At 42.4% G+C, this 13,977-nt stretch overlaps 1 protein-coding gene across 4 annotated transcripts in view; it reads right to left on the bottom strand.

The window, feature by feature from the left end:
- Positions 1-13,977, bottom strand: part of ZMYND8 (zinc finger MYND-type containing 8) — a 432,560-nt gene that overhangs the window by 269,767 nt on the left and 148,816 nt on the right. For 2 of the 4 annotated variants that reach the window (XM_078651871.1, XM_078651873.1), the window contains 3 exons: positions 6,298-6,516; positions 3,499-3,579; positions 1,642-1,755 (listed from right to left, as the gene is read on the bottom strand). In XM_078651871.1, coding sequence (XP_078507997.1) covers positions 1,642-1,755; positions 3,499-3,579; positions 6,298-6,516 — 414 coding nt within the window. The remainder of the gene's footprint in view (positions 1-1,641; positions 1,756-3,498; positions 3,580-6,297; positions 6,517-13,977) is intronic. The other 2 variants (XM_078651872.1, XM_078651874.1) reach the window with 1 other exon arrangement.

Genomic DNA, 13,977 nt, shown 5'->3' with positions numbered 1-13,977 from the left:
AAAAGTGGCAACTTCCAGGAAGCAGTACAAGAGATCTCAGTTATATGCATGTCCCTCATAGCACAATACAAATGTGCAAGGTGGCTGACTGAGAATTCCCCATTCCATGGAAGATGATAGGTCACGAAGAAAGGGCAGATCCTGACCCAAAGATGAGAACAAAAACAGTTGCAACACCAGGGAACAACAGGTCTCACAAATACATAAAGGCCACTACTGATCCTAAAAACCTCAGAAACCCGGGCAGATTCTTACTGGACAAGCACTGCTTGTTTGAGAATCTGGGTAGAAAGATTGGGTGCATGGCCTAGTCAGATGCCACAACTTGCGTTGTGCAAGGCCAAAGTGGATTCTGGTAACACAGACTCTAGCTGAGGGCATGGCCTAAGCCCATGATGAGGTCTACGTTCATGACTTGGCCATATACCCAACTTTGAATTGGCTCCACATAGCTGGAGACCATATGCAGAGTTTTCTAGGGGTATACTGTCGGGCATCAGGGAGAATCTGGAGGTCCTGTCCTGCACCTCTATCCTACCACGCATGGCAAAATGTTGATTTACAATTTCTATGGTAGGGATTTGCTCCACAGTGCCAAAAGCTGTGGCCTTTCTATACCTCCTTCGACAAGGTACCAAAGTAAAAGAAATTCACAGAAAATATTGTTTGTCATCAAAAACACAGCTTAACCAAATGGCTACAGTTCAAAGGAACATTATGGTTATAATATAACATCTACAAACAACTGAAAATCTGAACTTCTTGTGAGCCACACAACCGTAACTCTGAACCCATGCACTACAAATACATGTTCCACGTGCCATAGCTGACATCACAAATATTATTATCAATCACATCAATGAAGCTGTTATGGGGCTGGAGCACAAAATGCAGGGTCTGACTGAAAGCCAGGCATTGTACCAAGAAAGTACAAGGTATGGCAAAAAATGCAATTATTATAATCAAAGTAGAAGTACAGTCAACTGTGGGACAAGGAGCGTTCAACCGGTTCACATTTTATTTATTTAAAAGGGTTTGTTTAGAGCTTTATGTGACGTTAATTTATTTGTATAAAATTCATTATTTACATACAAGTTGTACATTCCGGTCACAATAACTCACTGGCCAAATTTAAACATTAATGTATACTCTTGAATGCCAACAAAAATAGTATATGGTGCTGCTCGGACTAAAGAGTTGGGTAATATCACACTATTGCTTTCAAAGCAAAGCATGGATAGCAGTAGCATTGGGGTGTGACGGTGGACAGCTTGACTAATAAGGCAAACAGTAAACAGAAATAGATCACTGCATGCACTTTGATGATGCAACCTTAAAAAACTTACAACTACCTTGGAAGAGTACCACAATAACGCATTAGGGAATGGATTGAGGGAGAAAGCATCAAGTGAGAGAGCTGCCAGTAAGCAAATGGCAGTAGAAAGAGGGCTCAAATCGGAGCCGCCACATAAAATTGAAGGGCAGAAATGAGAAACCTGGGTATGACCATAAGAATAGTTAGATGTGTAAATTTCTTGATTTACATACAAGTTATTTTCAAAACACTAAATAGAGAGGAGTTTGAAAAAAAAACATAACCTGCAAAAATTCCCTGCACTCAAACAACATTTATAAACTTACCCCAGGCTGTTTCATTTTCTGTAGTGCAAACTTTAGCAAGTAAGAGAGCTGTTCAATCGTGAGCAGAGTCATTGCTTTACTTTGAGTCTCTATGCATTCTGCAACAGTAATTTTCTATAATAAAAAAAGAAAACAAATGAAATATAAAAATGACAAACAGTGAATTTCATTCATTGTAAAGCTATGCAGTGTTGTAAGAGATACAGACTAAAAGACAGATTGAAAATGCTAACTGTAACATGCAATATACTCTGAAAAATATGTCGGGGTAACTGCTGCATGTTAGAGTGTGCACTATTAAACATATTTCTGAATGAAAAATATGTTATTAATAAAATTCCAGAATTATCCAACACTTTGTAAAAAGGCAAAGTAAAAACTTGGGAACAACAAAAGAGTTGCAATGTGTTCTTTAAACACTATATTCAGTGTCTCTGTACATGAAGTTATTTGTCTGCATTTCCCTCTAGTATAGCACTTTACATTTTTGTAAGAAAAGCATGACTTCCAAAGTCTGCATTATTATAAAACCATCTGCTTATTGAGAATATACATTGAATGTAGAACAGTAGTACCACGTAATTTGTAAAGCAAACATTCTTCATGTTAAAGAAACCATTTCAGTGGCTGTTATATCCCGGTCAGGAATTCATGATATTTAAAGTTATTATACTGATTTCCATCCTCGTAGACAACTTCTATGACTCCCAGACCATAAAAATGAGACACAAAGCTGGAGTGGGAGCAGATTGATAAAGAATGGAATGCAAGTTCCTTCTGGATGCAAACCTCAAAGCTGCTTTCCTTCTTGCTCCCAAGATGACATGAACAGGGCAGGGGTAGAGCTAGACAGGATCCAGAGTAGGTGGGGCATCTGAGAGCCTAGGCGTGGCTCCAACTTCAGGAGCCTAATCAGTGTGTGGAAGACAAGGGGAAGGCACCCAGCAACAAATGCGATATTTCTGCTCCCACTGCCCAGTTGTAATAAAGTTAGGTGAAGTTGGCAGTGGAAGAAAGTTGGAAAAACACCCATTCTGGTGAAACAGCAAAATCACGACGACACTGCTCAATTAATGTACAGCCATTGGTGGGAGTTCAGTTGAGAGGATGCTGAGAACTGCCTTATTAACTATTATCGAAAATAAGCTTGCAATATCACAGTTATCAGGAAAAACGCCTGACAGTGATGGTCTACCAAAAGTTGTTATAGCGCTTTTCGGGAACAGATATCACAACATCTACATGATATGTACATGTTTGCCAAACAGAGGGCCTTTTTACCCCTTAACATTCAGGAGGCCCTCAAATACAGCTGCTCGAGTCCAACTGTGACCCACTAGATAGTTCCTTGTTTGACTTGTGAAAAGGGTAATTACCTTTTGTAACAATCTTTTGCCTGGATACTTTAACTATGTGTAGATTCCTCATCTTATGAATCCTCCTAAGCACTGGGCTGTATCTGTAAACTTGAATCAGCTTTTCCCCTGCATAACACAGACTGTAGTAATATGCAGGTGGCACCTTGCTGACTCGACCAAGGCTCCTCCTCATTTGTGGCATCACAAAATCATGCATTACATTAAGCAGGGCAATCCAGCAAAACATATTCCCTTTTGTACTGCAGCCCCTAAAAGTAATCCATTAAGTATGCATTGAAAGGTTTACAATGTTACACTACATTGATCAATATTATCAGTCAAAACCGGTCTCCTGTTCTTTTTCAAAAATATGTATTCATATCCATATATAAAGATTTTTTTCATTTTTAAATATAACTGTGTAGACATACAATTTAAACAATCATCGACCATCCTACATGAATCCACCAGTTCACAGAAACCGATCAGCAGAACTTACATTCTTAATATTATCACAGTATATAGGCAGGGCAATGACATCAGTTTCCATCTTTTTTTCCCTGGCCCTCGTACGTGGAACCTGGAATAATGAAAAAAGCAGCTAGGAAGTGCAGAAAAGCAATCAAAAACAATGCTGCTATGCAGCAACCAAACCTGAGAGTTGTGAGGCAGGTGGGCATGGTGAGGAATCTGCAAGTAGGCAAAATATCCACCAGAAAGTTTGCTACGGAAGATAATAACTTTCGTCTGATGGGTACTGTAGTGTTTAGATTCCTCGCCACATGAAACGATATAAGAGCAGCACTCCACAGAGACAGGTTCGAGAAGCACTGAAGACTAAATATACGCCAGGACAGATTAGACATACTGCAAGTCCCACTCCTAAATAAAAATGCACTCAATGCACAAAGGCCAGAACAATAAACACAATGGCAAGAAAGCCACATGTTCTAAGAGCAGTACAGACAAGCCTCCAGGGTATGGGTCAGAAAGTTTGCTCAAGAGACTCAGGGAACCACAACATAGTACAAACTACCATTGCAATGACCAGCAAGCAGAGTAGAAGAAAATCCTTACTAGAAGTGCCAACATGGAAAGGGCGAACAGTGTGAGAGTTCCTTACAGTAAAGATACTGTCACATTCACCACTAAAGAGAAGCAAAACAGGCAACTAAAGAAACCAAGGGTCAGATACCACTGGAGCTAAAGGTATACAAAGCTGGTAGGATGCAAGGCAAAAGAACGAACAGCATAAAAGCAAGGGTTATCCCTCGGCTGATAGGTAGGACATACTTCTACTTCTATAAAACCAACAGGGTCAATAACTGCAATCGGAGGGTCATCAAGGCACAGCCAGAAGCCCTAAACTAACTGGAAAAGGTGGAGGGCTGTCTCAACAGGCTGACACTCGGCTGCCCAAAAAAGGTGTCAACTAGGAGCCTGTGGACACAAAGAACACCTAACAAGTAGAAGGGTGGTCAAATGGTGGATAACCATAGGGCAGCCGAGGGGTTGATCTCATAGTCCAGGAGGGCTTCAAGACGCAAACCCAAAGGACTTCGAGATACCAGCAATAATGCAAAAGTCCAAGTCCAGCAATAACAAAAGACCCTGCAGGCATGAAAGGCCAATCAAAGACAAAAGCACCAAAACCAACGGTCTGCAAACTACCAAACAATCATTAACTACACACCCAGTCTACAATGTGCAGCGCCACCAAACACCAGTGTGAGAGCAAGGGGTACAGGCAGGCTGGATATCCAAACACCAACATGTGCCACAGCCCAAGAAAACCCTCACTAGGTTGGAAACACGCACACAGAGTAATCACAGGGTTGAATGATCAGCAAGAGAAAATAACACTGACTGTAGCAACATGCAAGGAATACACCAGTCCCATCCACAAACAAAGTGCTCAGCCACAAAGCCTGTTCACTGTATCTGGTGGCATAACCATCATGTTTGTGATGGAGTACCCCATCTGCAAAACTTCAATCCAGTTCACCTATTACATCCCCGTGCCCTGACAGGGGTATCCCACACCTTGACTGTCCACTGCACAAGAGCAGTTCCAAACACCTACATGGTCATCTTCCCAAAATGGCCATCACAAATAAAGCAGACGACCAGCGTCATTTAGACACAGAAAAGAAAAACCAAAGCACAGACAAAATGACTGTGTACTGCTCCCACCAGAGGCCAAGGCCATCACTAACCAAAACCCCTGCAAAAAGGGACCAACTTACGTGGCCATGCCATGGCCCTCGCTAAGATGGATGAAGTACAAACAGTAAGGACTTGTCTGGAGGGATGTTAAATAAAATGCAATATAAACTGCCACAGGGGTGGCAATGCACAAGCAATATTAAAAAACTAGGGAGACGTACCATTCTGAGGAACCCTTCAGGTTATCAAACGGGTGCAACAAGGGAAGACTGGGTCAGCTCACACTGCCCTTCTTGAATGTCCTACCAATTCATCTTTGGTGTCACACGACCCTTAAAAAAAATCCTTTAGAAGTCTCCTAGCAGGAGAAAGAAAGGACTTCAACTGGTGACCGAATGCACAGATTCTGGGATATCTTTGCAATGCATAAGGCAGATTGTAAGTTCAGTTACACAGAAATAGTCACCAGAGACTCTATAAGAAAAGAAAAATACAAAAGCCAGGTCTCCTCACTGAAAACAAAGAGGAAGAGTTTAACTAATGGAGTATGAAATGTAAGCAGCATCTCCCAAAACGTATTTTTCATTAAAAATAGAATGGTTTGCTTGAGTTGATTGCACCCCATATCGTAAAGATTTCTTCCGACATATATCCACCCAGCAGTGAATAACAGTAAGACGTATGCCAACGAGTTCCTTAGTGTGTCCTGGATTCTAATGAAATCTGCTGTTCTGGAGCATTAAGTACATGATATGATTTGTTGGCAATTATGCAGCTTTGTTTCCCATCCTATTTCCAAGAGTCTCTGCTTATAAGTGAAAAGACAATCCTTGTTGTCAGAAAAATTCCTTCCTGAAATCCACGATACAAAAATGGGTGAATACTTATGTTTTAAGAAGTTTCCAGAGTAGGTAGTCATATTCTTTATTTTCTTTTATTACATTTTTATAAGATTTAAAAACAACCCGAATCAAGACCTGTAAAGTTGCAATACAATATTTGTAATACAATAAATTAGGAAATTCCACTCACACATTTATAATCTTGAAGAGTGAAGAAACATAAAATTAAATTAAGGTGGTGAACAAATGCTTTATCAAAAATACTTTAGCTTCTTTTGTTTCAACCTTACCTCACATTCTGGGCAAAACCAGTCTCCCTCTGGTTCGGCGTTCAGTTTCAAACACTTTGCATGATAAACTCGTGGGCACAGCTCACAGCAAAGTACCTGGCCTTCACGATGGCAAACCCAGCAGTAGAAATCATTTCGTCCATCCTGCGGCATAGCATCAACAGGATCTGATGTAAGAGGCTGCTTCATATAGTAGAATGGCCCATGCCTTAGCTCTGTCTGAAATGTAAGGAAGAAAAACAAGTTTAGTTTCAAAAGACGGATCACATTTTTAAACAGTTTTAGAAGGCACTTAAAAAATATGAAGTGTATTCAAACATACAACACATTTTAATTTGAAAAAAACTAAACAAAAAATTAAGCATTAGCTTCCAAGTCCTACATACAATGAAAATGCTAATTAATACTTCAGTGCAGAGGCTTAGCAACCTAAATCGAATAAAGGTACATATAGGTCGGGAGTGATGGACAAGCAGAACATTTAGAACAAGCATTTGGATTGTAATAGGTCTAGCATTTGCGAGAGTTTAAGCAATTGGCATTGTAAATGACAATGCCTTTTATTTATCTGTTTTAATAATGAACGCATGAATAAAAGGCATTGTCAGTAAATGAGAGACCTATTTCATTTCAAAGACGCAACCGACATTGCCCATGGCTACTTGGAAAGTGCAAGCGCATGGTGCGCTAAATATTGCAAGAAAGCATGTAATGCCTCCAATAGGAGAAACTCAACGAAAATAGTGCTTACAGACTAAATAAAACTCACTGTGTAACAGAAGTAAAAGGGCCAGCCCTCATGAGAGGTACAAATGAAGACAAGGCGGTACTATTTGAGGTTGTAACAAGCCTATTAACGAATCAGACGCCAGCATTTACAAAGGAAGATGACACAAGCCGATAAAAGATAATGGTGGAGCTTCAACTCCATAATCAAATATAGCACGCCTCGAGGGGCAGCGCATTCGCTGCCCAGGCTCGACCTAAAAAATTAGTTTGTTTCTCGATTTGAAGTCGCTAGTTCAATGAGGAAGATCTAAGAGTGCATATTCTGAAGCTGGGGTCTGGAATGTGATTCAAATATCTCCACTCAAAAAACAGGATGTTCAGGGGATTTGGAATAATTTTCATTGGATGAGCATGTGGATCATCTGACAGTGTTGCTGAAGTTTCTTGGGAAGTAGGTACATTTGCAGTGAGACAAAGGCTGACCTATAGTACATGAACAGTGACTGGAAATTAGATTTTCTTTCTATCTACCGGTCTTGCATATGAATTCCGTGCAATATGCAAATTCTGTTGGCATGCTGGGCTACAGTAAATTGGTACTATCATATTGGGAGTTGATTGATGCTTCCACTGCTAGACGGGCTGACTGAGTGTTTGGGGTAGACTAACAATAGTTCATTTTTTAGAATCCTTAAGCTTCAGAATGTTCCGGGTAATCAAGTTTAACTATTGGGCAAACTGCTTTCCAAAGTCCGATATCCATATCACTTATTTACTGGGATATAATGAGTAGGTAAAGTGTCATCAGTAAAAAGTGGTTTGCAAAGTTGATGATCACCTCTTGTGGTGTTAGAGGCAGATGCCGAAGAGCTCCAATAACAGGGGTGATATCTACACACAAACCTTTTTGGGAATGAGATTCTTGAAATAACATCCAGGACTTTCATTAAGTATATTTGAAAATAATGGCAAAGCAAAACTTTTGTGAACAAATATTACCCATTTAAAGTTAATAGTTAACCGTTTGTCTCAATCTTACTGATTTAATGGAGGAAAATTGTAGCACAATCACTTTGTGCACCATTTCAATGCATAAATGTGAAATACTGAAATAACCACTGTATCTGAGAAATAATACAGCAGGTGTACAGTCTACCGGCTTAAGGCTGACCACATCTGAAATCAATTTAAGTCACACTTCTCAGAGGATTGATCATAAAAGCATGAGTAAATATTGCACAGTGTGCAAATATTCATCTGTATGAGCACCTAGAGCCCAGACGCTTCTAGTTTTCAGAGATTGAGGATTAATTTTCCCCTCTAGAATCTTCCACAAAGTCTGCCTATTTTAAGGTACCAAAATTGGTCAGCCGTTATAGGTGTACATTAAGGTCAAGACTCTTTGGAGGATTTCAGGTCATGCATGAGGTATCTTCATTTCATAATGCCTTTCCTTAACCACCTTTACCAAATCTTAAATCCTGTTACTTTCATAATTTCAATGAGTAACGTTCACCATTTTCATGATCACATCGTAAAAATTCTACGTTACTGGAATCCTGCCTGGTCATATTGAGTGTGTGCATAATTGTAGCTAAAACATTTAGCTCAAGCCTCTTAAATAACAAAGCAGACCAAATATTTCTCAGTCATACATGGTGATCTAGCGTGGGGCATCTGCTGGGAAAGACTGCAAGCACAGTGGGCATGATTGTGCTAAGTTCCGGAATGCCAAACTGTCTACCTAAATTCTGCCAAGTGCTTAGAAGGGAGATGTTTTCAATGAGCATTAGGAGGGAAAACATGCCTACTCAACCGCTCGTCAACAATTCAGCCTAAGTGGCCTGTACTATAAGCAGGGGTGATTACGAGGAATTTCTAAGTGACTTCTCCCTGCCCATGCTATCCGAGGAATCCCGGCCTGCTCTGGAGGCAGATTTCACATGTCAGGAATTGAGTCCCCTCGGGGAAGGCAGCTGGTCCCAATGGGCTTCCGGTGGAGATCTACAAGAACCAAGCCACCATAATAATACCACCAATGCTGGCTATGTTAGAGGAGGCCTGGGAGAAGGGCTCCTATCTGATCAGAGAACAGCCACGATAACAGTTATACACAAGGCTGGGAAGCCGCCAGACCAGTGCGCCTCCTACCGCCCGATCTCTCTGATCAATGTCGAGGCGAAGGTGCGCACTAAGGCATTAGCCAACAGATTGGTGCCTGTCCTATCTGAAATTGTGCATCTCAACCAGTCGGGATTTATGCCTAAAAGAAGCACCCGGCACAACCTCAGGAGACTCCCCGGAGTGCTCCACCTTACGCGCAGCCCGGAAGCTGAACAGACAGCAGTAATGTCATTGGATGCTTCAATGGCATTCAACAGTATAGAATGGCCTTACCTATTCGAAGTTCTTCGTAAGTTGGGCTCCGGCACCAATTTTAATCAGTGGATGAGATTATTGTATGAGAGTCCCAGTGCATAGGTGCGAGTCAATGGGGTAGTCTCCAGATCCTTCCAGCTAGGCAGGGGCACCCGGCAGGGTTGTCCCCTGTCCCCATTTCGCCCTCGCACTCGAAACACTAGCGCACTGGATTATAAGGGATCCGATGATTTGGGGGATAGTTGCCCCGGGTGGATGGGAGGAGCGCATCTCGCTGTACGCAGAGGATATCCTCCTATATTTGGCGAGACCATACCACTCTATGGCGAGGGTGCTGCATATTTTCGAGCTCTTCAGCAGTTATTCTGGATACAGCATTAATTGGGCCAAGTCGGTGATTTTCCCACTCTCTGGGCCCCCGCCCAGGGTACCGGCTAGCTGTCCTGCCCCAAAAGTGTTGGAAAGGTTAAAATACTTGGGCATATATGTAATGGGAGACCCGAACGGGTTTCTGCGGGCAAACCTCGAGCCCCAGGTGGAGCGCCTCAGTACAGATGTACGTCACTGGCGCACCCTCCCGATGTCATTGATGGGAAGGGCAGGGCTGTACAAAATGATGGCCTTGCCCAGCCTTCTTTAGTTCTCCAGAACACCCCGTATCGAGTCCCCCCCGCAAATTTTAAAAGGATCTCACATGAAGTTAGACTACTACTATGGCAAGAAGGCTCCCCAAGAATTGCACTCACTAAGTTGCAGAGAGGCGTGTATGATGGAGGACTGGCACTTCCAGAAATCAGATTGTACTACTGGTCCTCCCAGCTCATGGTCATTAATGACTGGGGTTATACAGATGAGAGCGAGCCGGCCTATAGAATCGATAGAGCAGGTATGCCTGGTGGCCAATATACCTCACTCCTATACTCACGACAGAGGAAGCCGGAGTACCCGTACATACAAAAGTAGTAGTGGACTGATAAACTGTTGGGATGGGCTGGGGCGTTGACTGGCCAAACGCCGCCAGGGGAGGTCGTTTTCCTTAATGAAGTAGTCGCACTATCAGGCTTTGGGAAGTGGAAATTGATAGGGATGTAGAATCTGGGAGATGTGTGGAGAGGGGTCGACACCACTCACATTTGAGAAGCTGCAACAAGAATACCCCCTGCACAACACACAACAATACCATTATCTCAGGCTCATGCACGCGCTCCAGAGGCACATTCAGCACGGCACTTCACTCCCGGAGTACTCGCTGCTAGAGGATCGGCTACTCTTCGAAACGATTGTACAAAAAAAGCCCACTTCCACGGTCTACCGTAAGTTAATCAACAACATGCCAGACCCCCTAGTTGCGCTGCGGGCAGCGTAGACTGAGGACCTGGGAAACTTAGATGACACGGACTGGCAGGAGGCAGTGCAGAGCCCAAGGAAAGTAGCGATCCGGACGCGATACCGGCTAGTGAAACTTCAAATTCTGCACTGCACATACTAACCGAGCACACATTTGTACACCTGGGATAAAATACACTCTGCGTTAGGGGATGCCAGCAAGAGGGTACATTTTTCCACATCTTCTGGGAATGCCCGAAGATAGTTAGCTATTGGCAGGAAGTTACAGGCATACCGTCCATCGATGTAGGTCTAAACAACTTCTGCCTAAACCACGACTTCCTGAACCACGAAAGCTAAACAACGAGCTATGCTAAACCACTACTATTTTTACAACGACTTCCTAAACCACGAAATGAAACACCTCGTGACTGGCCAATACATGGCACTATTGTAATAACAATATTTCAACGAAATATTTTTTAATTGCTCATTACCCATTTTATTGATAATTTATTCATGGATGGTGCCTGCGGTTCCTCTCATTTTGACAACAAATAACAGGGGGATTTTAATATTACAACCTCTGTCCATAAAACGGAATAAATTAATCCATGACAAGGGACATACGAGGTCTGCATGGATTCTTAGAATGAAAAGAGTGTTTTATTTTTTAAATTATGATGCGGTCTACTCAGGCATCAGTAAAGCTTTTGATAATGCTTAACACAGAAGTCTGATATTCAGGTTTTGTGGCCTTGGGTTCGGTACTGACAAGGTGAGATGTGGCAGATATTTGTGGGAATTGGGGTCCAAACTTCTGAAGAACAATTGGTGACAGGTCCTAGTCTCGGGGTTGGCATTGCAGTTCAGAGAGGTGAGGGGGCGGAGATGAGTGACATTAACACTCCAACACTGCCTAATCACAGTGTAGATGAGGGGTAGGGGGGCGGAGAGAGGTGACATGCCTCACATACTGCCCAGATACAAACAAGACGTAAGCCTGTCTGATTCTTCGTTGAAAAGTCGTTGTTCAGGACTTCGTGGTTCAGGTCTTCGTTATATGCTATTCTTCATTGTTAAGACTTCGTTGTTAATGTAAGTCGTCGTTTGAACTTCGTTGTTTAGGATGTTTTTCCACTGTCCAGGGTCTCCGGAAGGTATGTCCCTATGGACGCGATATGGCTGCTCCTGATGATCAAAAGGGATTCAGATTGGTCAAGGTACACAGGAAACTGTCTGGTTCTGGCGGCCGGTATCACTGAAAGGAACATTGCATTGAAGGTGGGGGGTCACCTCTGCCGCCCTCACTGAGAGAGTGAAAGTGCGACATGGACTGGTGCCAGAGGGCAGAAGAGACGGTGTATAAAGTGAGAGGATGTAACAAAAAGTGGGAGAAAATATGGGCTGTGTGGCGTAAATATAGGCGGGCGTTGGATTTGGACAACTATCAATTGTAAAGTCAGGGACACGAGACAAGGAAGCTCAGTCTATTGCCGGGGGTGGGGGGTATACCAGCTCTGTGTACACATGGATTGGCTCAAATCTATTGCAAAGAATGCTATGGACGACCTTCTGCCCTGTTGGGAATTGCATCCGATTGGACTGAATTGGAAATTGGGGGCTCACTGTCATAACTATGAGTGTCTGTGGTCTTTTGAGCAAAATGTTAATAAAAAGATTTTTTTTTTTAAATCAGCCTAAGTGACGTAACCTGTTAAATCTTTTTCATTAATAGTCAGCATATTTTGCTGAAACTAGTGATGGAGTGCATGTTTAGGACCAAATTCTAGGATATCAGAACAAACATGATTTTCAGTGATGCATGTCACCACTTCACACTTCAAATGCTCAACGTAAAGTGTGGCCAACAGTATATGCAGTACAGCCAACACCAGTGAATACTTTCTTCAGGTACACTGCAGAGATATATCACAGTTTGGGCGATGTGAGCATCCCTACCACATTAACAACGAGCACAGCAATGGCAGGATCAATGTAACCAGGGGCGCACCATTCACTGACACAGCGTGCAAGGGGTCACTGGGACTGCAGGAGCTTACCACACTAAAAGGTGTATGGAGGACTATATTTTGCTTGTATAAGGCCCGATTGCAGCCGTGACATGCAATGAAATAACAAATAAATAAAAAAAACTGTTAAGTGTGATGTTTTAAAAGTTCTCAGTCACTTGCAATTGCGTGGATTGTTTTCAAGTCCGCCTTTCTTGCCTATAACGCCAGTCCATGCTTACACCAACCAATTTAAAATAAAATGTGTTTTTTTCTCTGACAGTAACAGTCCAGCACGATCTACCTGGCCTGCTCCACCTGGATAAACACACAAGTAATTTTTACACTGTGTTCGTCCTTGATAGGCCTCATCAATGAGCTGCAGCTGGAGTTTAATAGCACAGTGACCACATGAGCAACGGTATAAAGCCGCCGTCCGAGAGACAAGCTAGAGTGGACGCCATCTTAATGAAACGTCACCACGTCACAAGGCTGATGTTAACAGTGCAGCCAATGCCGGATGCAAGAAACAACGCTGTCTAGCGGTTTCCTCTTGCATGAGAATACATGCAACATTTGCAAATATTTGGTTGCTACAGTACACCGTGCAATTATGCAAAGGGAAGGAAGCGTTAGACAATGTAGCAATCCTATACAAATTATTTTTCATGATAATCTGGTACCGCCAGGGTTTTCACCTTTTATAAATTGTGTCTTTGAGGCACTAATAATGTTACAACCTTCACCCAAGGGAGGGAAAAGTTAAATAATTTAGTACAAGGGGACCGTAAAGAGCTCACACTGCAAACGAAACCAGTTTTAAGTGACACATGCTTCCATCTGACCTCAAGATCGAATGACAGGTTAGTAAAATGTGCAATCGCCATAACCCTCTATGGTTACACAGTGATTAAAAAAGGTTTCACTAATACAAACAAAACAACGTACACTTGCATTTAAATGCACCAATGCATAATTGAGGTGATCAGACTTTCCTTAATTAACTAATGTCAATAAATGCTGACGCGGTCACCAAACCTATTATGCAAGCAGTAACAATACAACGAATCCGCAACTCTTTAGCGGACTCACAGTCAGCTACAGCCCCTCCATTACGGCAGAGGAGAATAGCCACCCTTCTCCCTGTGCCGCAAAGGTGAAAAGTAAAATGGCAATACATTTAATTTATTACCATGTTATTTTTCCCTCTCACCAGCCGGAGCCATTTCAGGGC

This window comes from Lissotriton helveticus, chromosome 7 (assembly GCF_964261635.1).
Source record: "Lissotriton helveticus chromosome 7, aLisHel1.1, whole genome shotgun sequence".
Taxonomy (NCBI): Eukaryota; Metazoa; Chordata; class Amphibia; order Caudata; family Salamandridae; genus Lissotriton; species Lissotriton helveticus.
Note: the sequence above shows the minus strand (reverse complement) of the source record. Positions and strands in the feature narration are given on the sequence as shown.